The following is a 24971-nucleotide window of genomic DNA, read 5'->3' on the forward strand; positions in this document are numbered from 1 at the left end:
TTGATATATGTATGTGATTTCAAAATGACGAGCTCTGAATCAGAAAATGAAAAGCTTCTTCACTCTGCCATTGATCATGATTTTATTAATGATATATTTACCAGAGGTAAACTTAAACGTTTGCTTAAAAAATGCTTAGTTTCTCCAAAATTAATCAATTCATTTCGCCTTAGCAGCTGCCTCTTCTAGTGAGACAAGTTTACCATCGCTGCGACCCAAAGAGAAAAATAATGGCACATATGAGTTAAAGGTTACCCCCGGTTTTCAGAAGCATGTTGCCAAGCATCTCGATGCAATTATACAAAAGTAAGTTCATCATTACACGTAAAGCTTTGTTGGAAAGTCATGTGCTGAAGGTGTATTAATTTTGTTGCAGAAATTTGAAGGAAGTAAGTAACAAGAGTGTGGCATCTCGCGCGACTACAAAGGAGGTTGTTGGTGGAATCAGACTATTCTCTCATTCAAAATCCTTTATCACTAAGCGCGATTTAGAATCGGGGTTTCATAAACAATTACCCTCCCACAAAAGAAGAAGGAAAAGTAAAATTACGAAACGTTCCGAAAGCGAGAGTGGCGATGATGAAAGTTCTGTTGAGAGGCAGCGGTTATCTTCAGCTGCTGTATCACCAGAATGGGTTCTTCAGAAAATGGGTGCCTATGGAATGTGTGAAAAAGGAAAGGTTATCAGGCTGAAAGATTGTGGAAATGGACAATTGATTGAAGTTGAGCCCAGTGAGTGTTTGTTGTAGTAATATCAAGTGCTGTGTGCAGATAAAATATGTATTACATCATCAATATTAAAATGAGTGAATGGGGCTGGACAAATTAAGTGCCAAGTGCACTTCATCTTCGGTATTCCCTCCCCAAGGCAGTGAATATTAACCATTTCAAAGTATATACGACGACACAAACAATGTTTTTCGCTCCATCATGCTTATTTGCCAACAGAAGTTCGCAGTTTCATCAAATTTGGTTTAAAATCAAATTATTGTGTGCTTGATTTTCTCTCACCGAGGGTTAGTTCCCGCGGAAAACATTAAATAACTCTTTCAGTCAAAACACGAGCGCGAGTTCATCCTATGGAGTTAATATAGAATTTCATTCACGAGGGTAAGTTGCTTTTAATTTGGGTACTCTGGTGGGGCAAATATGTCAAATGAATACAGAAAAAATAGCGTGAAAAGTTATCAAGATTGAACCCAACCTCCTAGTTGGTGGCATTCTTTGTTGTACGGAGCGGCGAGTTATCAACTTTCGAAAAAACATTTCATTTAGTTTTTCATATCGTAGCTCACTGAAATGTTTTCAGGGTTATTTTAACGTAATGAGATTTCACGCCTAACTAAAAGAACCCATGTGAATGTGATGACCACTTTCTTATTTTTCCTTTGATCTTCAACTTCATACTACAGAAAAAATATGAATTGGCGTTTCTATGTTATTTTGAAGGGCATTTATCTTTAAACTAATAGATTCTCATTCCATTGCACTCAATTACCTTTTGTGCCATTAAGTTCCAAGTGATGATGACACAAATGAACCCTGCATTTCAAGTTGTTGGAGAACAATTTTTCCATCCATTTTAAGGAAAATGCCTCATGAATCTGAGTGAGGCCTCAAAGGTATTAATTAAGGTGAATGAGTAAAATAAAAACCAAAATTTATAAAAATGTCAACTTTATCGATTCAGTTAAATTATGTACAGAATATAAAAAGATATCTCCATAAAACTCTTCATCTCTTAAGGTTTCAGGATAAAAAAAAAACAGAAGTTCTTCAGTAAATTTTAACTTTTAAAACGGCCTTAGATAATATATCTGTGAATGTCTTTTGTACTTCCTCGTAGAGGGTGTCATTGCTTGGGAAGAAGTCCCTTTCACCTTCGTTGACTTCTTTCTCTCCCCCTTTGCCATTCTCATCTTTCACCCTTTCTCCCCTGAACTCCCATCGGCTCCTCTTGCACTGCAACACTGGGAATGGGCTCAGCCCATCTAGGGAAGCCTGAGAGACGCACACCCGACCAAGTTGCATGAGGAATGACACTGCATCGTCCACAAGTGGTGGGAATGCCATGCATATCCTCACCAGAGCAGGAAGTGCAGGCTGGAAGAAATCAGCCCGGCTCTCACTAGGCAACACTGGAAAGATTCATTTGCATTATTTATTCATAGAATTGGGTGCTGATAGGAAAGTTGTATGGGGAGGGGAGTGGACAAATATTGTACCACAAGGATAAAGAATTCAGTCATTATATAAGTCGCAGTGAATGAGGATAGTGGGATTTTGACAATTGATTTTGATCTGGGTTCAATCAAAAGCAAATCCAAGCACTGAATCATTGGAAACTTCATCCCTTGAGGTGATTTATCCTTTTATTGCCCACTCGCATAGAAAAGAGCTTTAGGCCTTAAGTGAACAGAGCTGAGTGGAGATAAATCCCCTTCAAAACTTTGAAGTAAGTATAATAGTGGGCTGCCAAGACTACTTGTCTTAAAATGTGAAGCAGTAATCCATAGTGCACTGATACTTCTAAGTTCACTGTCACAGCATGAGGGACAAAAATGTTATCATTCTTGAACAAGGCAACAACTTACCTCCAAGAAGTGTTGAAAGTGTATTCAGTGCTAAGCGGGCAACACTCAAGGATTTGGGCAGTGCATATTGAACAGCCAAGTGAGAGACAAGATCTACCGCAAACACTTGCTTCTCAAGAGCAGGCAGACTCAGCAACTCCGGAATGAAATCAAGGCAGATGTGCATAGAAGGTATGCCTTGGACAGTCACAGGAAGTAGTTCTCTTGGGTAGCCCTGTGTAAATTGTGATATCTTGTGTTATGTCGCATTTGCTGTAATAATATCTATACCATCCATCTCTTTATAATAAAGAACAGTTTATTAATAATGATTTATAATCAAAGTTTTCACAGAATTACAGTAATAAGCTGACGAAGTAAAGTGAAAACTGGGTGAGTACAAGGAAAAATGAAGGGAAATATAACATTTTACTACCCGTGGTCCTCCAATGAAGAACCTTCAAAAAGAAGGTGATACTATAATTAATAACTGGTCGTGGTACTTTTCCGCTTGATAAAATTTTTATTTTACGACCGCGTTTCGATGTGCTACATCATCATCAGGTTCATCAGACCTGATGATGATGTAGCACATCGAAACGCGGTCGTAAAATAAAAATTTTATCAAGCAGAAAAGTACTACGACCAGTTATTCATTATGTTCAACTTCCTGAGGCTACTCAAGTTGATACTATAATGTTTATCCAGCTGGACAATAGTACTTAATTTGCATGTTTAAGATTGAGATAAAATACCTGAAAATGCACGAGCTTTGCAAGGTGTGGATCAGCAATGAACACCTGGTGGAGGAATGAGCAAATCAAACTCCTGACTTCCCTCAGGGCCCACATCTGGCCTGGTTTAGCCTAATTTAAAAAAAGAAATCAAATATTATCAAGCTGTATAATGTGCATACGTAAATGGCAAAATGATGAATCCTCTACTCTGAATCAAGAGCTCCCAACTTAAAACCACAAGTTGACAAGTATATTATTAAGCAAAAGTCAAACTACAAGGTATGATGAAAAAAGAGTCAAATCATTAAGTGAATTCATAAGGTCATGTATGATATAATTCCCAACACCTTTAAAAGAGGTCAACAAATTCTGTTGTCACCAAATGGTCAAAATTGGAACTAGATCACAATCAATATTCCAGTTACCACATTTTATGGCATTTAAAGAGCACTTTTTCAGAAATAATGGCTCAAAAATCACCCTAGGGTCACATGCATGTGAAGGCTAGGATTCTGCAGGCTAAAGACATCCTCACTACTGAGGGCTAATTTTACCCTAGATGATCACACTACCCACTACTAATCCAAAATATAATTATTTACTGAAACAGTTATCATTATTACAGGTTAAGGAAAAGAGCAACAAACATACCTTATTGAATAATTTCCATGCTTTCGTACACAAGTAGACTGAAAAAACTTTTTCTCCAAGCATACCCAACTGAAATGGGGCATATGCCCATGCATCTTCAATGCCACAAAATACAAATGATAATTTTATACACTCAATTCAGGGCAGAGACTGATGGAGGACATGATGGTAACCTAATGATTTATAGTCTAATTTGAAGTTCATTATGGTGGTTTGGATTTCTCAAATAGATTGAAAAATATCAAGTGCAAGTGAAATCATATAACTATTTAATTAGCATTTATTAGAGAAGCATGTACAGAGCTTCATATCAGAACACCACAGCTTGTACCACTGTCTATATGCCGTGGTGCTATTAAATGGTTGCATGGTCTATTCACTGAATGACCCCAAAAATTTCAATGACAATTGTAGCTAATATACTCAAGTTTAAAAATTTTTGACCAGTCATAGAAGTGGAAGGCATAATACCTCCTCACTCTATTCATTTAAATATATGTGATGAGTTTAACCTTGACAAGTGATCTTTTAGCAACATCTGAAATATGCACCTAAATACATAAGATATGTACGCAGGAGAGAGAGGAGTATTTTGTGGAGAGGACTGGACCCTGGGAAGGTAGTGGGTGAGGTAAGCATCACTGTCTTATAAACTGAAAAGAAGATCAAGTATCTGTTTGAATGAAAATACTTTGTAACTTACACACAATTTTTATTCGTACCACTACTACTATTTTTATTCGTAGTACTAATAAAAATTGTGTGGAAGTTACAAAGTATTTTCATTCAAACGAACATGAACCTCCACAAAGTTGAGCCCGAGACCATAGAATTCAAGATCAAGTATGGTAATTTATATAATTTCACTTGGCAAATGATTCCTTTCAATAAGTCGACAAGCTTTTGAGGTGATTCCCACAAATAAAACATGAATGCACCAACTTTAGAGAACCACAAATTAAATCAATGAAATATACTGACAAAATGATTCAATTACAATACAAATGAAATTAAAGACAGCAGAAAAACTGTTGTGACGATACAATGGTTGTAATATAAGTTAGATACAATTTAAGTTTCTTTAGAACCTTGTCTTTAATATTACTTAAATATATCTCAAGATTGAGAGCTAATAAATTGTTACGGTGCCTTAATGACTATGTTCACGTCACACTGTGAACGACTATTGTAGAGCAACACCAAATCCATATTTAATGGTGATTTGAACCTTCATTTTAACCCCACCACAGAGCCAACAGCAATTTACTCATTATTCTAAAACTATTGAGTTTTTTCTTTGCTATTATTTAATTACCGAATGAATGGTGACATAATAAACATGGTCTTTGGCTCACAAGGAATAATTTGAACGAAGAAATAAGAAGTGACACGCACCCTGTCCTCCGGCATTTCCAAGCATGCTTCCAAGAGAATTTGTACCGCAGCACTCTCTTGAGTGGCCACCAGGGCAGCCCTCAATTCCTCACGTTCCGCATCGCAAGTGAGTTGGGAGCCACTGGTGCCATAGCCCCCACCACCAGAATTTGAATTTATTGCCAATGGGTGATCCAAAAGTTGCCTTGACAGCTGACTGCGAGATGCTGCCAAACTGGCCTCCAGAACCCGTAACACTACACTCAGAGCAGGCGCACACCTGAAAATTCCAAGGCAAACACATGAATATACAACAGAAACACTTATATAAAAATAAGTTATTTGTAATTTTAAAAATACAAACAAATACTGCAGAGTGAAAATTAATCCCAATGATGACATCTCAACAGGAAACCCAGACAATCTTTCTACACAATTCATGATATTCTATCATGGTACACCATTTTAATCAACTTTCAAATAAGATTAAACTCGCAGAGAACACTCACTGATCCAGACTCATGCAAATCACATAGGTGATAAGTTACAACGTGCTGTAGTTAAAAGAATCATTAATTCATTGTTCAATTTGGATGTGAACAGCAACTTAAAAACTACCTACAAGATTCATATTTATAGCACGGAATTTAACCATTTGCAACGATGATGGAAACCATACACTACCTCCTGAGTAAGATACATGCATGTTTATCAAGAGGATAGTCCCTAATTTACCATATTTCAAGATCTTGTTCATATTAAAAAGAAATACCTTCACGCCAACACCAAAGAAACACTCAATGGGTTATCAAATATATGGATATATAGGGGTATACATGTCAAAACATGTATAGGTATACCCCTTATATATTGATATGGATTTATAAGGAAACACCACTATGTACATGAAAATTTGTAGTGGGTATTTCTAGGGATAAATCAACATGCATTCACCAGCTAAATATAAATAACAACATGTTTATTTACATTCAAAAGATTTACTGTATTTCCTTTGCGTTGTAAAGAAGTTACCACTCCAATCATGTCCAAATAAGAAATACAACTCTGTGATGTGCTGCCATCTGTTATTGAAAATCTATTTCAGTGGTATCCCTATCCCTACTTGAGGTGCTTTATGGAGAGCGAGGTTGGGAGTACGACGTCCGTCAGATGGGACGTCAAACTGTGGACCCCTTGGTGCCTTTCAGCAAGAGTAGGCCAATGCCACGTTTCTCTCCACCCTTCCTTTCCCATCCATTCCTAATGGCGCAAATGACCTTAACTGTCGGTAGCCTCCCCTAAAAACTACTACGTTTTGTTTGTATTTCTCTCTAGAAATTAATTAAAACCATATTTTATTAATTCATCATAGTTCCACTTGCACCGAAAATCATGAATTATCAGAGCTACATGAAGCAAATAATTCATTGATTCAACGAAATGCAACATATTTGTTACTGATAGAGCACCAGTTCTTTATGTGCGCTTTCGCAACTTCCAAAGCAGATGTCTATTATTTTGAGTTCTGAAAGTAAACTGGCACAATTAAAATGGCATAAAAAATTGTGGCACTGAAAAAACCACAGGTTTGAACATTGTACACAAGATGAAGGTTCTTGAGAAGTTGGCGACTGGGGTCCCTGTCACTAGTTTGGTAGAGCTAAATACTGTATCTGATATGAAAAAGAAGAATGATTAAATCAAGGTATTTACTCTCAAGTAGGATGTCAACACCGAGTCTCAACTGAAAGCCTACAAAAGCAATAAGGTCACCAAAAGATGAAAAGCTGGAAGAATCCTTCCTATAATGGTATGTGTAGCAAGCTATGAAAGAGTAGCTTTTTTGAAACAATGCCCCTGTATATTCTTTCAGTACATTTCTGCAGCTTAACACATTATATGCCTATGTTGCGATGAATAAAGTCTATTATGCACGTATGTATATAATAATAATAAAATATTTTTCAAGTACGCTTTAAGACCAATTATATTTCTCTAAGCATGGCTATTGATTTTCCTTTGCATTAATAATTAAATCATTTTATATCATCTCATTGGTCTTCATAATTTTTAACACTTTGGGTTGATAAAATTCATTCAGGGAAGGTAGCATATGTACTGAGCTTTTAAATTGTGATGAGATAGTCATCTTGCACAAGAAAGTCGTGAAGGATTAATCTTAACATGATTTCATAGCTTATAAAACATTATCATTGCTGATTGAAGCTACTTAATAATAACTCTGCTAATTTCTGAGGACGTTCTACAATTTATTTTATTCAAATAGGGTTTCGTCAAATTTAAATAAGATGTTTTTGCACTTGAAGCTTCCTGTTTACCATATGGTCATTTTAAGCTATCAGCAATTAAGCATGCACATTAACATTGGTGAAAAATATTCCCTAGGATTACCTGTGTCAAATTGCGGGTTAATCTAGATTTTGCATAATCCAGACCTCTGGCTGCATCTAATAATGAATAGGCCCCAAAGAGTGGATTATCAAGGTTTTACTGCATGTGACATTTTTTGTAACTAACCTGAACACAGTAGGGTGACAACGTAAGACTTGCAGGGGATCCAGAACAATGTTTTCCTGACATTTAGGCATTTGGACTGGAACCACTAATTTCACCAAGTCTTCATTCTCATGGGGAATAAGGGAATGGGTAGTTATGGCCCACAGGCATCGTGGAAGAACTGTGTTCAACCGCAGCCAAACCCTCTTGTAAAGTTCTGAAAAAGTACAATGCTTAATTAAAATTCGTCCAATTGTAAATCATCACAGCTGCCAAACAAATATAATATCTACACTGGAATGTAAAATATTTCAACTCGTCATTAACGCATCCGCTGTGACTGACATCAATTGACATCCCTTGGTTCATACCCTAGGAGCTTTTGACTGCCAATTGGTGCCAATAACTGTGTGCTCATATGATTTCAGCACATCTGTGGACTTCTTAAACAACCTGATCCAATGTCCTCCTAATGAGTAAAATGAAGCATGAAATGGAGCTGAATGATAAATTAAGCTCATATTATGCAATTGCTGACAAATTTATAAGAATCTTAGTTAATTACACACATAGTTCAATCAAGATTCAGGACAAATTGCATATGGATAAGTTGCATGAGAAGCATATAACTGTGAAATTAGGATATGAGGTGCAATGGTGCTGCAAAGTTTTTAAACTTTCCAAATTGATAAATAACAGGACAAATTTAAAAATATTGCAGCTAATCAAATTATGCACAAACCCTTCTGCCTTATCAAGGTTTTAGTGGAAAGGGTTCTGATAAGTTGGCGTAAATACATACATAAATACATATTACATTTGGTAGTTCATAAGTTTCAACTTGAAGGCATTAGTGAAAATAAAACTGTTATTCAATTGTTCCCGGCTCAACCTTGTGGAAATTCATTTTAATTAAATGAAGAATACAAAGTATCTTTCCACTGTCCTTTATTTGTGTACAACCGGTTTCAACGCTCAAGCGTCATCATGATGACACTTGAGCGTTTTACTGTTGTACAATGCTCAAGCAAGCAACGCTGTAGTGCTGTAACCAGTTGTACACAAATGAAGGACAGTGGAAAGATACATTGTATTCTTCATTTAATTAAAACTGTTATTCATAGGAAATGTGTTGCTCAATTTTACTTTATTTTCCTTGTGTGTGGCCAAAAGATTAATATAAATGATGATTAAAATCTGTGTATGAAATTTATAATTAAGAATAAAATCTGTAAGAAAAATTTATAATTACCAAAAAAGCAGACTTTGAAACTTTTGCCAGTCAATTGAACTTTTCACTACCCGAGTTCAAATCGCGCTTAAGTCATGCCACCGTGGAATCAACTTGGACAGAATTTGTCAATATTATGCAAAAAGGCATCATAGATTTCATCCCTATAAAATATGTTAAAGCAATTTGCAACCCTAGGTGGTACAATAAAGACGTTAGAAAAACCCTTCGAAAGCAGAGAATGCTACACTCTAGGGTAAAGAAAGCACGTATGAACACATCATCTTCAGATAATAAACATTTAAGGGACAAGTATAGATCCTCTAAAATTGAAATCTCCCCACCACACGCCTTTGTCGCGGCTTGCAGGATATTAGTTTGTAGATGTAGAAGTATAATATGCATTGTGTATTACATGCAATGACTACTGCCGACTACATTACTGTGAGAACAAGAAATAGATTGATGTTCAACTTAGCAGGTGCTATGACTAATGCATGAAAAAAACACAAAATATCTAGAGAATTAAAATTCCTCCCTGGTTACCTACAGCTTAGGATACCGAATAATAACATGAAATTATCCGATAGACAACAGGCGTTTTTGATTCTGGTTTACAAAACCTGCATTTCCTGTAAGTGTTATGAGGGTAATATTTTTATTATTTGATGAATTCTGTCATTTGATAAATTTTAAGGGTAATTAAATCCCATTAGTTATTCAGTTTTAAATCACAGTTCATAATTGAGTGTCCTCCTGCACTGAAATTAAGTTCCTAACATCAACCCACAGTATTCAACCTGAAAAATAGTTTGATAGGTGCACGAGGGTACAGCTCATCTCACTTTAAACCCAACATGTGTGGCATGTGAAATTCAAACAACAGGGTAATGCGGACACTTCCTTTCCATGTGCAACCCGTAATATCCCAGAAAGATTTGGCACACCCTGAAAAATCACATGCCATGGTTGAAGCTGAGGGTGCCCAAGAGGCATCACCCAGAATAAAAACAAGCCCGTCAGTCAGCAGCTACACCCACTGGATTGCCATATCTCACTCTAACATCAAATGGGTGCAATAATATTAAAGTTATCCCTTGTCAACCAACATTCCTCAAAACCCCAGCAGTTGAAAAATACCATGGTTGATAAATAAACAAGTATACCAAAAATCAGGAATTAAGTTTTGTACTTCACATTAACATGAAACAAATTTGTCTAACATTACTTTTATTCAAGTAGTCTAAAATTAAATTAAGGCAGAAATATTCCCTACTCCTTCCCAATAATGCTCTTTTGTTTGTTAGCCAACAGGTGCTTTAAAAAAGGAGAGGGAAGAGATGGACAACATTAAAGTTAAAATTCTAATAAAGAATGTAATCATTTGGTCGCAACAATTAACATAGGAGTGACTTTCAATGAATGATCATGGCTACTCCCCATCATTAGTATATTCATCACTGCATTATACTAATGTGCAATTTAAATTAAGTGCCATTGTTGAATAAAAGGTGGAGAACATGATTTTACATTGCTGTCTGAGGTGGTCTCCCGTCAGCATTCAAATAGGTTAAGTCCACAATGGTATCCTCATCCAACAATCCTCTCCCTTGGGTAACCCTCTTCTATTAATATCATACAATCTTCAGGAAACAGTTGAAATCTGTCTAAGCCCCTTCTCAAGAAATCCAAATCCCTTCTAAAATTTCTCTTGCTCACAATTCATTGCATCAACACCTATACTCTAAAGAATACTCACTTGATGTCAGAAAGTGTTGGAATAAACGCATGGCCCCTTCTCAGATAGCCAAAGAGCCTAATGGAACTCTATTTCAAGTTAGAACTCTTTAATGCCTTCTTTGTACTTGGAATATACAGAATTTTACACTTCTACCAAAGCATCTGAACAAATTAATGCCTCACAATTTTGAATTGTTCTTAGAATGAAATTATACTTTTCCATTAAATTACTGAAAGGAGTAAAAAATTTCCCCATTGTCAAGTCTCCGTAACACCACCATCTTTTTATCCAATCTCATTAAATTACACTATTTGTGTTGCCACCCAAATGTTTTTGAGTTTTTACACCGTGCCAGGAAACAAAACTTTAATCCATATGATGTGAAATGGTGAAGCCTTCAACAAATCCACAACTTTTGTAAGACTGTTTCACTAAGGAACACTCCTGACTACAAGAAGAGAGACCACATGAATTTTTTTAAGACTCAGCAGCCAGAATTAGACAGAAGTTGTCAACGCTTCAAGAATGTGTAATTATATGATGTATTTCCTGCGTTTAACTCATCTGAGGACAAAATAGAAATAGAGCAAGATATTATTTCCTTACCCTTTCGTCCTAATCCTTTGTAATATGCTACAACTATAGCATATTAATATTCAATGAAGTTATGAGTTTATAAAAGTGAAATTAAACTTTTTACTCAGTCAAAATCTAAACAGTTATGCAGTTTGCAAGACAAAAAGTTTCTTTTGACATTTTGTACAGAACCTCATATTCTTAAGGGAAATAGCAGTCGATTATTCTAAGTGCTCAAAACATCAGTCACATACAAGCAAGGGTTTTTAACATTTAATGCATCCATTTCCTTAAACCATATTTAGTAGAAAACTAAAAGCTGAATGCTATATTACTTCTTGGGCTAGCATGTGTGCGTAGTGATATAAAAATTATGAGAACAACATCAAAACTAAATAATACAAATCAACCCAGAGGCAACAAAATTAATTAGGGATACAATAAAATAATTCAAAGTACAAACAGAACACCATTTAAATAGCAGTCTTCAAATACAATTTTAATTTACATACAGGTGAAAAAAAAGGTTTTGCACTCCATTTGCCAAAATATGAGATGGATTCAAATAGGGGTTGACCCCAATTTGGCATGCACATCCAAAAAAACTCAATAAGTTAAAAATCAATCAAACTTCAGAATGTGGTCGAGTTACTTTACCTGAGAGAAAAAACATGGTAGAAATAATACCAGACATTCAGTCTCGTTGAGTTTTGGTTTTTGTAGAAACTTTCAAGCACAAGGATGTCAATTCACCTACCTTGTATGTATCTGGGAACCTTATCATCCAGGATAGACTTGAAGTGTTGCACAAATATTTCTGCAAAAGGCCATATATCTGTTGGTGGCATACTCAGGAGTTGCTGTAACAGCAAACCTGTTCGAGCTGGACAGTCCTGGATGTGGCTGAATGCTGAAAAACAAAGCCATAAAAAAATTAAAAAAGCTTGAATCAAGAAGTTATAGCTTTAAAAAAGTAAAACTCATCATTGAGAATTAGGTCCAGGCTTTTAATATAGACAACAAAATACCTAAGGAAACATGCAAATTTCCTGGTAATTGGTTAACTTTAAGGATAAAAACGTATACCAAAAGAGTGATGGTTGTTCTTAAAAACTCCATTAGAATAAGCGTAACATTTGCTAAGCACGAGAAAATGAAGTACCTATTAATATCAATCGTGAAGTTGCCTACTTTTCAGCGAGGGAATTAGTTGACAATGGTATATCTATGCCAATTTGTTAACTTCTTAAGGTTTTTAAATTTCCAACAGAGATTATCATAATTATTAAAGGTCATTTTTTATTTCCACTCCTGAATTTTCGTCTAAACATGGATATTTTTTTTGAATTTGACTCATGGCTTCACTTTAAGTCATCAAGTGCATCCAATTTATTCTGAAATTGAGTCAACCTCAAGATACTGACGTTAGCTGTGAAATATGAAATCTAAAAATTTCACGAAATCCTAGGTTGAAAAATTCTATGAAATCTAGGGAAGGTGGTGTGACTCGACAAGTGGCTGCACCAAACAAGAAGCCAACAAGTACCCTGAGGGTGGTGCAGAAGCCCTCCTTAATAAAATGTGTAAAAAGTAAATGTGAATCTGTCAGTAAAGTAACACTCATCTCACTACAGGTGCAGTAAAAATTACATAGTGGCCAAAATCCATTAATGTGAACATCAATGGGAAACCACAAACTTACCATCCAGAAGAGAACCAAATCACCAAGCATTTTCTTTTTCTTTTATTGAATCAGAGGGAAACTAGTCCCTCATATGGGTCTATGGGTGTCGACTAATCAAGAGAGTGCATCAGTCTAATGTGTTATGAAGTCATGAAGTTTTTTTTATTTCACAATTGTAAAGAGTCATTATAACTTACCCTCAGTGATAGAATTTTCTGAAACTGGTGCATGATTTTTGTGTTTGATGTTCTCAACTGTTCCATTGGGCAATTCCTCATACAGCCAATCATCCACGAGGGAGAGGTGGGGGAAGTGGGTTGCCAGCAAGCGAAGCAAGGGAGAAAATAAACCTACAAGTGAGCAACAAAATTTGATTAATTAAAAATGTCACCAGCACTCAATACGACCACCTGACATTTTTCAAATGAAGTTACAAGACTCAACATAAGTAATATCAGTAACACCTTCTGTGCTGAAATATATGCAAAAAATTGCTCTAAAATTTATCAAAGAAAGGCAGCCAACAATTCACACAAGGAGCATTACATAGTCAAGTTCCTCCCGTTCACTCTGAATGGGTAATAGGCTTAACTACTTCTGAAGAATTCTGGAATAATTGCATTTTGAGATGCATGCCTTATTTCCTTTTGAATCTTCAAATTTTCTTTTAATAGACATGGCCATTTTTTCTACTAGTCATGATAGGCCCTCATGTGATAGAAAAGGTAGGAGTATGAAGTGAATTGTTGAGAAAGCCAGCCTCTAACACCCTATGAATAACAAAGCAGACTACATGCTGTCTTGAAATGTCACTTCTATAAAGAAAACATAAAAAAGATAAACATTCGTTTCATCAAATCAGCAGAATTGACTAAAGCCTGAATCCATTTGCATGGCATTTTCCATGGCAAAAACTTTTCCAGGCACATGTAACTTTCAAAATTTTAAATCATTGCCAGCAGCTAGAGTTGCTGCCAAGTCCACTGGTCTTGATAAAATCAACACTTTTATATTTGATTGCCCTCAGATTTATGTGTATTTCTTAAGAATTGCCAAGTGGTATGTCTCTTTTGTTTGCACATATAATATGAAGTGGTACACTGGAACTCTGGAGACTATTAATCTGAAGGGGATGTGTCAAGTGGTAGATTCATGAATAACAGTATAGTAAACTCTCGCTAATGCAGATATCACCAACCCAGTCACCGGCAGAATCCAGACTGTGTCTAGCCACATATTTAGGGAGGTGACTTATCAGGAGTGAAGAGTGGCAGCAATGTTAATCCAAAATTGAAAATAGTAGCTACATCAAAAAACATCACTTCTAATATTTCTAATCATTTTCGCAACATCAACAAATTGCACATGTAATTAAACTTCAAGGGTGGATGGTAACATTTAGATAATACCAGAGAACAGCAACAGATAAGCATTGCATGATTATTTAACCGAAATGCACAAAAGAAAACTTGAGCCATTTTGCTGAAGTTAAACGAGATCCATATTCATACTTTTAGGAAATAACATTTCTGCTAAAAAATAATGTTGAGATTGGACAAGATTCTGTTAATTGTACACTTACCATGAAATCACTCGACAATTTCCCATCTCTTTTGAAATCAATATACTGTTTTGGGTAATATGACTTTCTTCACTGACATGAATTTCATTCAACCACAGTTTTCATGAAATATATATGGGCATGTAATTACAATGCGTTTTGTGCTTTTGTTTGCAAAAAAAAAGAATCTTTTTCAATCTCAATAATATTTTTGAGCAGAAATGCTCTAACCTAAAAGAGAAGGTTCACTATTTTCACAGAAATCAGGTTCTTATTCATGTTGCATATTTTAGCATGCATCTTAGATGTAAATTGAGGACTTACTGTAATACAGGGGAGAGGGGATATTGTATTACCAAGGTATCCCCTCCACCTCCTTCACTGTAACCATGACTAGGAATACAGGCCTCAAGGATTGTTCATACTGAACGAAAGAACGTAACATAAGTCGGAACTATTGCATCATTAACAACAAAGGCATATTTTTATCCAGCCTTACCTATTTAAAAATAACCTCAATTAGCTCAAGTATAACCACTACCTTGGTTTTATGCATAGTTGTGATTGATTAGCATAACAAATTGCCCTCCCTCATGATTTGGATATTTAGTGATGTTAACTCAACATAAATGTGAGCAATAATGAAGTTTCACCAAAATACGTCGCAATCAAAGTTACTCACACCTATGGAAAAGAGTGAAAGGAAGAGATCTTGCTTGCCTGCATAACTGAGTTGATCTTTCTGTGCCTGCTGCAGCAAATACTTGATGGGGAGCTCAGAGAGGAACTCAGCCGAGTAGCTTTTAACCTGTCGACTGGTGGCTGCGAGGGACTGCATGTTGGCCAGGCGGGTGTCCTCGTAGAGGAGAACGTAGTAGAGGAGGAGAAGCTGCGAGGTGAGGGAGGGGGGAGGGGAAGGGGGTCCTCCCTCACCCCGGTGGGGTGCGCTGGGTGGGGGTGACGAACCCCACTTCTTCTTCGTGTCGAACTGTGCACCAAACACAGAGTTCTGAAACACCCTCCTGATCTCCGCCTCCCCAATCGGACAATTGGTGTGCTCTGGGGGGGTGGCAGCCTTTGTGCTTGGCACGAGGATGGAGTTGACATAGACCTCGACGAGGGCTGGGAGGACCGGGTGGAGGGGAGGGACACTGCTGCATATTTGCCTGGAAAGAATTTAGAAAACATGAGAGGGCCACTGAAGTTACTTCTAGCACATAAGAATAGCATTAGTACTGTATTTGTATATTATTAGGGTAGGAGACCAATAGCTGAAGTCATTTGCACCATTAGGGGTAGCTGGGGCTCTTGGTAGTGTTAGGATGTTCACGGAAAGGAGGAATGGCAGAGGGAGAAACCTGGTATTGGCATTAGTCCCCTCTAAATAATGTAAGTTGCCTAGGGGTCACAAAATTGAATCTGACGGATGGCATACACCACTTGAAGCACTCTTATCACAAAGAAATTAAACTAGGGATCGGGATACCATTGAAAAATTTTGTATCCACCCAGAATTCAAACCTGGGCCCTCTTGATATTTATGATGGTCTTTTATTGCAAGCATTACAACCTAATGATGTTGTATTTTAGTAAAAACATCACTCCTTCAATACAACCGTTTCCTACTCAGATACATGGCTTCATTCTGAATCGACTCATCATAAGTTTGGAAAACCTAGCCACCAAACGGCAACGATGCATTACAAATATTTATGAAAAATTTATCAAATTTTGATCCAATCGCTAACATAACAGCACACACAGATTTAATCCATCCATGGTCACTACTAACCTGTAAATCCAGTTTTTTATGGGAACCCTATGTTTGGTGAAAGCTCTACTCTTCAAGAGTTGGTGAATACAATGAACAGGTAAAAATCCCGATATCTTTGCACTTAAATCAACAGTGACAGGAACTTTAACAGCATGGGCAGTGACCACCTTAAAGAACAAAATAAAAAGCAATAAAATATACACTTCATACAACTCATTAATGCATAGAAATTCTTCAACCATTTATCAACATTCTTGATGGATCAAATTCTCATTAAGAGATAAAGATTTTAATTTTCAGCAACAATTTTGAGAAAAACTGTTCTGAACATTGCAAAAGTCAATAAAGCAATGATTCTTTCCATTCATCACATTATTTTCATCTCATGTACAAGTATAGTATTATACATTCAAACAACATACTTCTGCTGTATGCATTTAGTAATATTACAATAGAAGCATTGATGCTTTTTTTTTCACTCAATGATTTCGATGAATAGCTTTTGAAAGACAGTTGAGTATTCCTGATGGCAAAAATTGCAAGGTGCAATCTTTAGTGGCAAGGTTGGACAAAACATGAGACCAAAAAGGGGTCATTACATTACTGCAGGGATCGTCAACTGGTTGGTGCAGTCATTAACAAGTTACAGCACCTTACTGGGACAAAAAAGACTGTTTGTTCATCCATCTTTCTGGGATTATATTAAAGTTCGGAAATGTCTTTTGAATGGTGCACCTAATGTCACTTCAATAAACCACACATTGTGCCTATAATCATGTATTGTGACAGCTGAAGACTCATACAAATGAGTGCAGAGCAGTGAAAAGAAAAAGGTTTCAGCCTTTTACCAGAAACTCTTGAGTTGTTTTTTGTTATTTGTTGTTGAAAAAGTCTCGAGTTGCACACTCAAAATATTTAACAATATATTATTTTCCCGCATGAAAGTTTAAAGATAGATTGCATTGAATGTACTTAGTCAGCAATACTGCCATTCATTTTCAAATGGAGATTATGCATGAAACTCGAAAGTGTCAACAGCTGAAGAGTGAATATATTCAACATTAATGCAATGGTTACTAGAACGAGACTGTGACTCCCGCCACTGCCTCACAGATGCTTCTCAAAATCACAGATTGTCATCATTTCTTAAAATAAAAATATATTGAATGGAATTAAATCATCTTGGAGTTCAACGAGAATTCCAAATCAAGATCGGTGAAAATGAATGGATGGATATGAGTGGCGATGAACATAGGGGGGAAACATGTATGCCCAACTGAACGGAAACTTAAAATTTGATCAAAAAGTGTGAAAAAAATGATCACCTTAAACATACACCGAGACCTGTCTCCATTACATTTTGAAAATTGAGATGTAAAAAAGAACAGAATACAAACTATCTCATGAGTGGTATCTAAAGTGACCATTATGTATAACTCAAAGATGCCCTGAATTATCTCTATAAATAATCCGTCAACATTTAATTAAAAACCTACTAATATCAATAGCTGTTTTTAGCTACCACATTTTCATCTGCTTCCATTGAAACACATATTTAATTTTCCCCTCCTTATACCTGTTCAGTAAATATTTCCTGGGTGAAAATTGCCTTCATCCTCGTCATATTGTTCGGCCTGATGGAGATTTTCATCCCAAGGGTGGCACAAACTAAGTCACAGATGGCACTCAACTGGTTGCTGTGGAAGTGGATGGCCATGAGGAGGAGCATCTCTCCAAATGAAGCAGCAACGCCACTTGCACTTTAAAATTAAAACAGAACAACTATGGGTTAGAACCTTAAATCATACATCACAGTAATTACGGGCTAACATTAGTAATAATATGGTGAACTTATTAGCTAGGATAATCCTCCACAATGAAAATACTGGCCAGAATAATTTCCATTTATTCCCTACAAGACATCCAATGACTATTCTGCTCCATTCCTACAAAAACTTAAGCAGGAATGCACTGCAGGTATATTAATCGATACACAGTGACCATTGTATTGTGAAAATAATTGGCATGACTCAAGAACACATTTACAAGTAATAAATCTGGATGGTCTATTGAATCATACATTCAATAACTGAATTTTATATTGAACACCAGTTTACAAACTGAAGGGAAAAATAATCGAGGTGTCTCATTCAATGTTGTTTAATTAATGCTCAACAACTCAATATGATTAAATAAACAATCCTTGATTTCTTACAACCGATTACTTAAGACCTCACTCAGTTACTTTGCTGCTGGCAAACTGCCTGCAACCTAGTTTGTCATTGTCTTCAATGTAATATTTTGGGATTAAGTGGAAGAAGAGAGTATATAGTGTCTAAACTTCAAAAGATGTTAAACAATCATCACATTAAAACATAAATATTAAGCATCATGCACTCCATCAAAGCTATCATGCACTCCTCTCCACTCTTGAGGCCTAACTCATCTTCTCATAGATCATTCTTTGCACTATATCATAAAAATTTTATTGATATTTCTTATAAATAACTTTGTTGCATGTGAAATTAAACGTATTGCTCTATGGTCCACATACACAGCTGACATTCATCTGGAATAGGGATCAAAATGGACTCAAGGAAAATCTTTGATCATCTCCCTTCCACGTAAGTACTGAGAATAAGTTCAAATGAATCCCTTCCTTCCAGTTTACCTCTCAACTATTTAGTAAATCTGTGGGGATTTTATTGTATACTCCAGCCTTGTTTGACTTTGTCTCCCCTTGTGCTTTTTCTATCCCACTATCTAGTATTAATGGACCCAGGCTACCCTTTTCTATGCCACATGCCCTTTTTATGTCTTAACTGGCCGGCCTTATAACTTGACCATAAAGCTCCTCTAATTATTCTTTACATTGTCCCTGAATCTCTCATGGCTCTATTAATAACTTACATGTCTTGTCACATTGCACTATTAAAAATTAGTGACAGTTTGCATGGCAGTAATTGATTACATTTGTTTACAGTAGTTTTCATGCCCGGCAGAGAAAAGCATGGATGTTAAGAGGTGGGGGAACACATTGAGAAATGAGTGGTGGGCTAACCTCTCAAAGTACGCTTCCTCCTGCACCAGCCACTTGACCCAATCGATGCTCTGCTTCTCGTGCTCATGCTGCCCGAGGAGTGAGGGGCAGGCGATGAGCATGCACAAGCCAAGGGAGACAAACCTCACGCCAGCAGGGGAGGGGGGAGGGTGTGAAGTCAACAGCTGAACCACCAAGCCCACTTCATCCTCCTGGAACCTAATGGGCATAGAATGAATGGAAAAAAAATGTATAGTGACTACAAGAATGAACATCAATTTACCACTCCATCATTCATTGACTTGCAAATTTAGATAAAATGTATAAATATTGTTGTGACACACTTCTTCAGTAGCCAAGTAGAATACATCAAAAGAGGGAGTATTTGATTTGAATACCAAATGAAATAATCTGAACAACGAACCTCTGAATTCCCCATTTAATTGGCTTTTCAAATTGTACAATTTGAAAAGGCGAAACAATTTGAAAAAGCATAACCATCATGCCATATGGGGGTTTATTGTACGATTGTACGCCTAGTTTATAAATTTAGTAAGAAGAACTATAAACATCGGGACAATGTACCTAATTAATTACTTGTCGGAATACCAAAACTAGGAAATTGTAAATAAATTCATGAAAGTTGGAATTGACAATGGGTTGCTGCTTGCATTTTGCTATGACCAAGCCTTCACATTTCATATTCCAAGATACTGCGGGAGATGCCACAACAGTAACTTTTAACGGAGTCATCCGCTAATATGCATTTCAATGCAACAATGAAAATAAAGAAAGAAATGAGGAACCAGAAAGAATTTTCTGGGAATATATTAAAAAATTCACATTCAGAAAATCATGATTTTTATTTGAAAAATCCTTTCAAATCAGTTTTTAACACCTCTCAGCATCGACAATATATACCGTTGGACTAAATTTGTAGGGATTCTCAGTGATGGCATATTTTGTGCCATAAGAAGTATGACTTCTTAACATCAATCATGCATACTAATGACTATCTTAAATATTTACAATAAAGCACTGAAAAAATTAGCTGAATTTAGAAATAATGTAAACGTTAGCTCATTAATGCATTATAGCCATAAGGTTCTCACTTGATTCCAGCAATCCCACGCAGAGCACAGTACAACCTCAACAAGGCTGATGCTTGCACAACCCTGGATTCTGGCAACTGCCCATCAACAGAGTGGAGGATGATATTTTGAAGACGCCTGAGCAGTTCATCTCGAAGGGATTGCAAGGCTGAGTGGGATTCCCATTTTCTCTGGATGATAAAGGGCACCATGTACATTAATAGCTTCATAATTAAAAAAAAATAATGATAGAATAATGGATAATAATATAACAATTAGCTTCATTTGACAAAAACCCATTAATTAATGAGACAGCGGCACAGGATGCTATGCTTAGATGATTATTTTCATTTTACATAAAGAGTGATTACAGAGAACTGAATTTAATTTTCCCTAAATTTTTATGGCTATGAAAAACTTTCCCAGATTTTCCTGGCTTTAAATTTGAGTATAGCATCATACCACATACCAACTCCAGTATTTTCTAGTCCTTCTTTTATGGTCTTACTCGTAAGTTAAGAGGAATGAAGTTATTCAGGGAAAAATATGATTCCATCAAATCTGATTTATGCTATATTGCAATTAGAAAAGTCTTAATTGAAATATGGGTGATTAAACTCCATAATAACATAATGCCAACAGTAAAAATTTCAATTTTGAAAAGCATACTATAAAAGCCCAAACACAAAAAGAAATCAAAATAATTGTCAGCTTAGTTATCTTGAAGAAAACACACTAGAAATATCTAGAAGGTTGCAGTAGCTAACTGAGACTCATAAAATAAATAATGGAGAAACAATCAAAATAAGGATTTACGTTGCGGTTTTATTAAATCTGTTGGCTCTGATCTTCATTTCGAGCCAATCATTTGTCTAATTTTTTGTTTAATTTCTTGATTTGCCTGGTCAAAACTAAATTTCTAACTTGACTAAGTTACAGAGAAAAGCTGTCCACGTCATTAAAAGTCACTATTAATAAACAGAGCATTACAATGTTCTTGGATAGCCTTGGCCAGAAGTAACTGGAAATACAGAGTAGCATGGACTTACTACTAATAAATAAAAATTATGTTTACATTTAATGCTAACACAGAAGGAGTAGCCCCATTGTGATTATTAGATTATGCCTTGATGGGAAGTTAAGGGAAAATTATTTCCGAATAGACTGATCAATATAAGGATAATAGTGTACCCTCACAAAATTCATTATCGCAACAGAAGGCATCAAACTGCTGGAAAATATTATATTACCAAAAGTTAAAAGTCACTTAATACCCTAACGGCTGGTGACCTAACACGCCTTAAAATACACATGTGTGCCCTTCTGTCACCCAGCAGGAAAAGACGTAAGTAGACATTAATGAAAATTCATAAAATGGATAGTTGAAGAGCAAGAAATAAGGTTAAAACTAAATGAATAGAGGTTAAAACCTTATTAAAGTCCAGTGCCAGGCCCTTACATTTATAATTAATTTTAAATAGTAAGATTTGAGCCGATTGCTCTCCCTACTACATCATCCTCAGGTATAAATCAGTTACCTGAAGACGACGCAGCATATCGAAACTGGTCGTGTAATAAAAGAATATCTAATGGAAAAGTGTTATCATTTGTTCATTATTATGTTCTAAATCCACCATTTCGCACCTGAAACCGCATTTTGATTTCCTTGCTATATATTTTATTTGCCCTCCCTCCCAGTTAATTTGATTTGTGAAATAATGTGCTATTTTCTTCCCATGCAGAACCCTGAGATTGCCCTATAATAACAGGTAGAAACCCCTTAAAAGTAGTTGCAGTTGTTCTGCAATACAAACATGTACTGACTTGAGCCTTTAATGCAATTTTTCTAATGTTGACCATTCAGAAAATTCCACAATACGAAGGAAAATGTACTGATTTTTTACTTGCCCATACGCATTTGCCCTTTCTCTGTCGTTAAAAAGTTCAAAAAAGAACCATGACTCACCTTTTGACCATTGCGAACAAACATGTTAAACCAATTCCTAACTTGCTGATCATTGCCCAAAAGGAGACCTGAAACAAAAGCCACAATGTCACTGGTCTCCCATAAGGGACTATCCCCAATGCATTCTTTGGCAATGCCACCCTGTGTTATCTGACTGTGCTCCAGACTCAGGAAAATTGCTAGCGCTGGCATTCGACAGAGTTCAACCTGCGGAAATGAACAGTAAAACATTAGCCAAAAGATCAAAAACACTATTTCTCAGCTGAAACCCAGAATATAGTCATAGAACTACTTCAGGACCAACCAAAGTAAAATAATTATTAATATGTTACAATAACTAATATGTTAACAATTATGTTTTATGTCACGGTAGCTACTTATTTTGTTCATCAAAATTCCCTGACTTTTCCAGGTATTCTAAACCAAATATGTATTACGTTTTCCATACCGTACCCTAAATTAAAAGTACCATGAACCAATTCCAATTATTATAACCTTAAAGAATCAAAATATAATGTTATAGCCTTGTGTGTGTAAATCAAAGGATTAATATGGCCAAATCAAAGAATAAGAATGCTGGTAACAAATATCTAATAAGTGCCCACTGCAGTGAAAAAGTAATGAAAGAGTTCTTCCCTGGTTTAAATGGACAAATTATTATTATTACTTTTTATTTGCCCAGAGATCACAATACAAAAATACCAGGTGGGTGGAGTATGTACATGATATAAGGCACGTCAAATGAGGAGCAAAGACACAGGCTCAGTTAAGATACATAAAAGAATAGATGCTCATAGTTACATAAGTGTTTGGTACAAACCCATGAACATCGGCTGTAACATGCACATACAATATCAAATTCAGAAAAATCATTGATCACAAACATGAATCAGACCATTACCATTGCTAGAAACTAAAAGTATGAACTTACTGGTTGGGAATATTGTTGAGATATTCATCAACCGAGTAAAACATATTGCGTTGTAGATATCTTTTTAGTTTATGCCTGAATACGGCAGTTCCCTATGTATCCTTGATACTTTTGGGTAGTTTGTTAAATAATCTGATGCCCATTTCATTGGGTCCTAATTTCAATGCTTTAGTTCTTATATTCCCATAATGGAAGTCATTCCTGCCTCTGGTGTAATGATGATGATAGGCCGAGTTAAGAGAATAGTTGCCGATGTTATTTTTTATATATAGAATTAAAAACATAATGTAGATGCATGGGAGTGGTAGCAAATTTAATTCATGGAAAATAGGCCTTGATGGAGCATTGTAAGGTTTCCTGGCGATGATTCTAATAGCTTTCTTTTGCATTTTAAAGATGGTTTGAGAAATAGCAGCTGATCCCCATAATATTATACTGTAGGTTATATTTGAGTAAATTTCCCCATAGTACAAATTGAGTAGTACAGTTTTACTTGTAGTTTCATACAGGTGTCTTAATAAGTAGCAAGTTGAACTGAGCTTGTGTTGGAGGGCTTTTACATGAGTATCCCAAGAAATATTTGCACATAGAGAAATACCTAGAAATTTGCATTCTGTCACACGCTCAATTGATAGGTCATTGATTTTTACCAGCAGATCATCTGATATGTTCTTATTGTGTGTAAAGTTTACTATTTTACTTTTATTTACATTTAAGTCTAGAAGGTTGTCTGTACACCACTTGTTTATAGCAAGTGTGACAGACTTAGCTTTTTCCACAAGGCTGGGATATGTTTGTGTTGATATTATTATATTAGTGTCGTCAGCGTACAACACTGGTATTATTCCATCATTATTTGGTAAGCAGTTAGGTAGGTCATTGATGTAAATCAGAAAGAGGAGTGGCCCAAGGGTTGAGCCTTGTGGAACACCTTTGTTAACTTGGTATGCTTCGGATGAATATTTTGACCCATCAACTGATAACACTACTTTTTGAGTGCGATTATGAATAAAGGACTTCAACCAGTTTAAAGGACTTCCTCTAATTCCTATTCTATTGAGTTTAATTAGTAGTCTATTGTGGTTTACATTATCAAAAGCCTTTGACAAGTCAAAAAACATTCCAAGAGTTTTGCGTTTAGCATCTAATGAATTAAGTATGCTGTCGATTGCCTGACATATGGCAGTTGTGGTAGACCTTTCAGATCTAAATCCATGCTGAGAATTTGAAAGTAGGAAGTTTTTTTCGAGATAAAATGCTATTTGCATATACATGGCTTTTTCGAATATTTTAGCAAATGTATTTTGGATGGCTATTGGTCTGTAGTTATTCAAATCATTTACACAGCCATGGTTTTTATAAATGGGCACTACTTTTGATTCTTTTAATTGGGATGGGAAAATCCCTTGTATCAAAGATTCATTAATTAAAAATAAAAGGGGTGCTTTTATGGCTTCAAAACAATGATGAACAACTTTACCAGGAATTTCATCTGGGCCAGTACTGGATTTGTTTCTGAGTGAG

The 24971-nt window shown here is 36.0% G+C and overlaps 2 protein-coding genes across 2 annotated transcripts in view; one reads left to right on the plus strand and one right to left on the minus strand.

The window, feature by feature from the left end:
* On the plus strand, window positions 1–1930 carry LOC139693784 (protein CUSTOS-like). Its single transcript, XM_071592060.1, has 3 exons — window positions 1–106; window positions 177–306; window positions 377–1930. The coding sequence occupies exons 1-3, from the start codon at window positions 25–27 to the stop codon at window positions 747–749; spliced, it is 585 nt and encodes a 194-aa protein (XP_071448161.1). The 5' UTR covers window positions 1–24; the 3' UTR covers window positions 750–1930.
* IntS2 (integrator complex subunit 2) overlaps window positions 1678–24971 on the minus strand; it is a 26598-nt gene continuing 3304 nt past the window's right edge. The window contains exons 5-17 of the mRNA XM_071592059.1: window positions 22517–22723; window positions 20572–20741; window positions 19481–19678; window positions 17996–18179; window positions 16438–16586; window positions 15366–15811; window positions 13282–13434; window positions 12158–12310; window positions 7874–8069; window positions 5357–5615; window positions 3329–3439; window positions 2595–2808; window positions 1678–2138 (exon numbers count right to left, since the gene is read on the minus strand). Of these exons, the coding sequence (XP_071448160.1) occupies window positions 1777–2138; window positions 2595–2808; window positions 3329–3439; window positions 5357–5615; window positions 7874–8069; window positions 12158–12310; window positions 13282–13434; window positions 15366–15811; window positions 16438–16586; window positions 17996–18179; window positions 19481–19678; window positions 20572–20741; window positions 22517–22723 (2802 nt within the window). The 3' untranslated portion in view covers window positions 1678–1776. The remainder of the gene's footprint in view (window positions 2139–2594; window positions 2809–3328; window positions 3440–5356; window positions 5616–7873; window positions 8070–12157; window positions 12311–13281; window positions 13435–15365; window positions 15812–16437; window positions 16587–17995; window positions 18180–19480; window positions 19679–20571; window positions 20742–22516; window positions 22724–24971) is intronic.

The sequence above is a fragment of the Hetaerina americana genome, unplaced genomic scaffold (genome assembly GCF_022747635.1).
Source record: "Hetaerina americana unplaced genomic scaffold, ioHetAmer1.1.p SCAF_5, whole genome shotgun sequence".
Taxonomy (NCBI): domain Eukaryota; kingdom Metazoa; phylum Arthropoda; class Insecta; order Odonata; family Calopterygidae; genus Hetaerina; species Hetaerina americana.

Bases quoted from the DNA above. Each gene is read 5' to 3' on its own strand.
- LOC139693784 (XM_071592060.1), top strand. From the start codon at position 25: ATGACGAGCTCTGAATCAGAAAATGAAAAGCTTCTTCACTCTGCCATT. The intron at 107-176 runs GTAAACTTAAAC...TCGCCTTAGCAG, and splicing joins TAATGATATATTTACCAGAG to CTGCCTCTTCTAGTGAGACA. The intron at 307-376 runs GTAAGTTCATCA...ATTTTGTTGCAG, and splicing joins CTCGATGCAATTATACAAAA to AAATTTGAAGGAAGTAAGTA.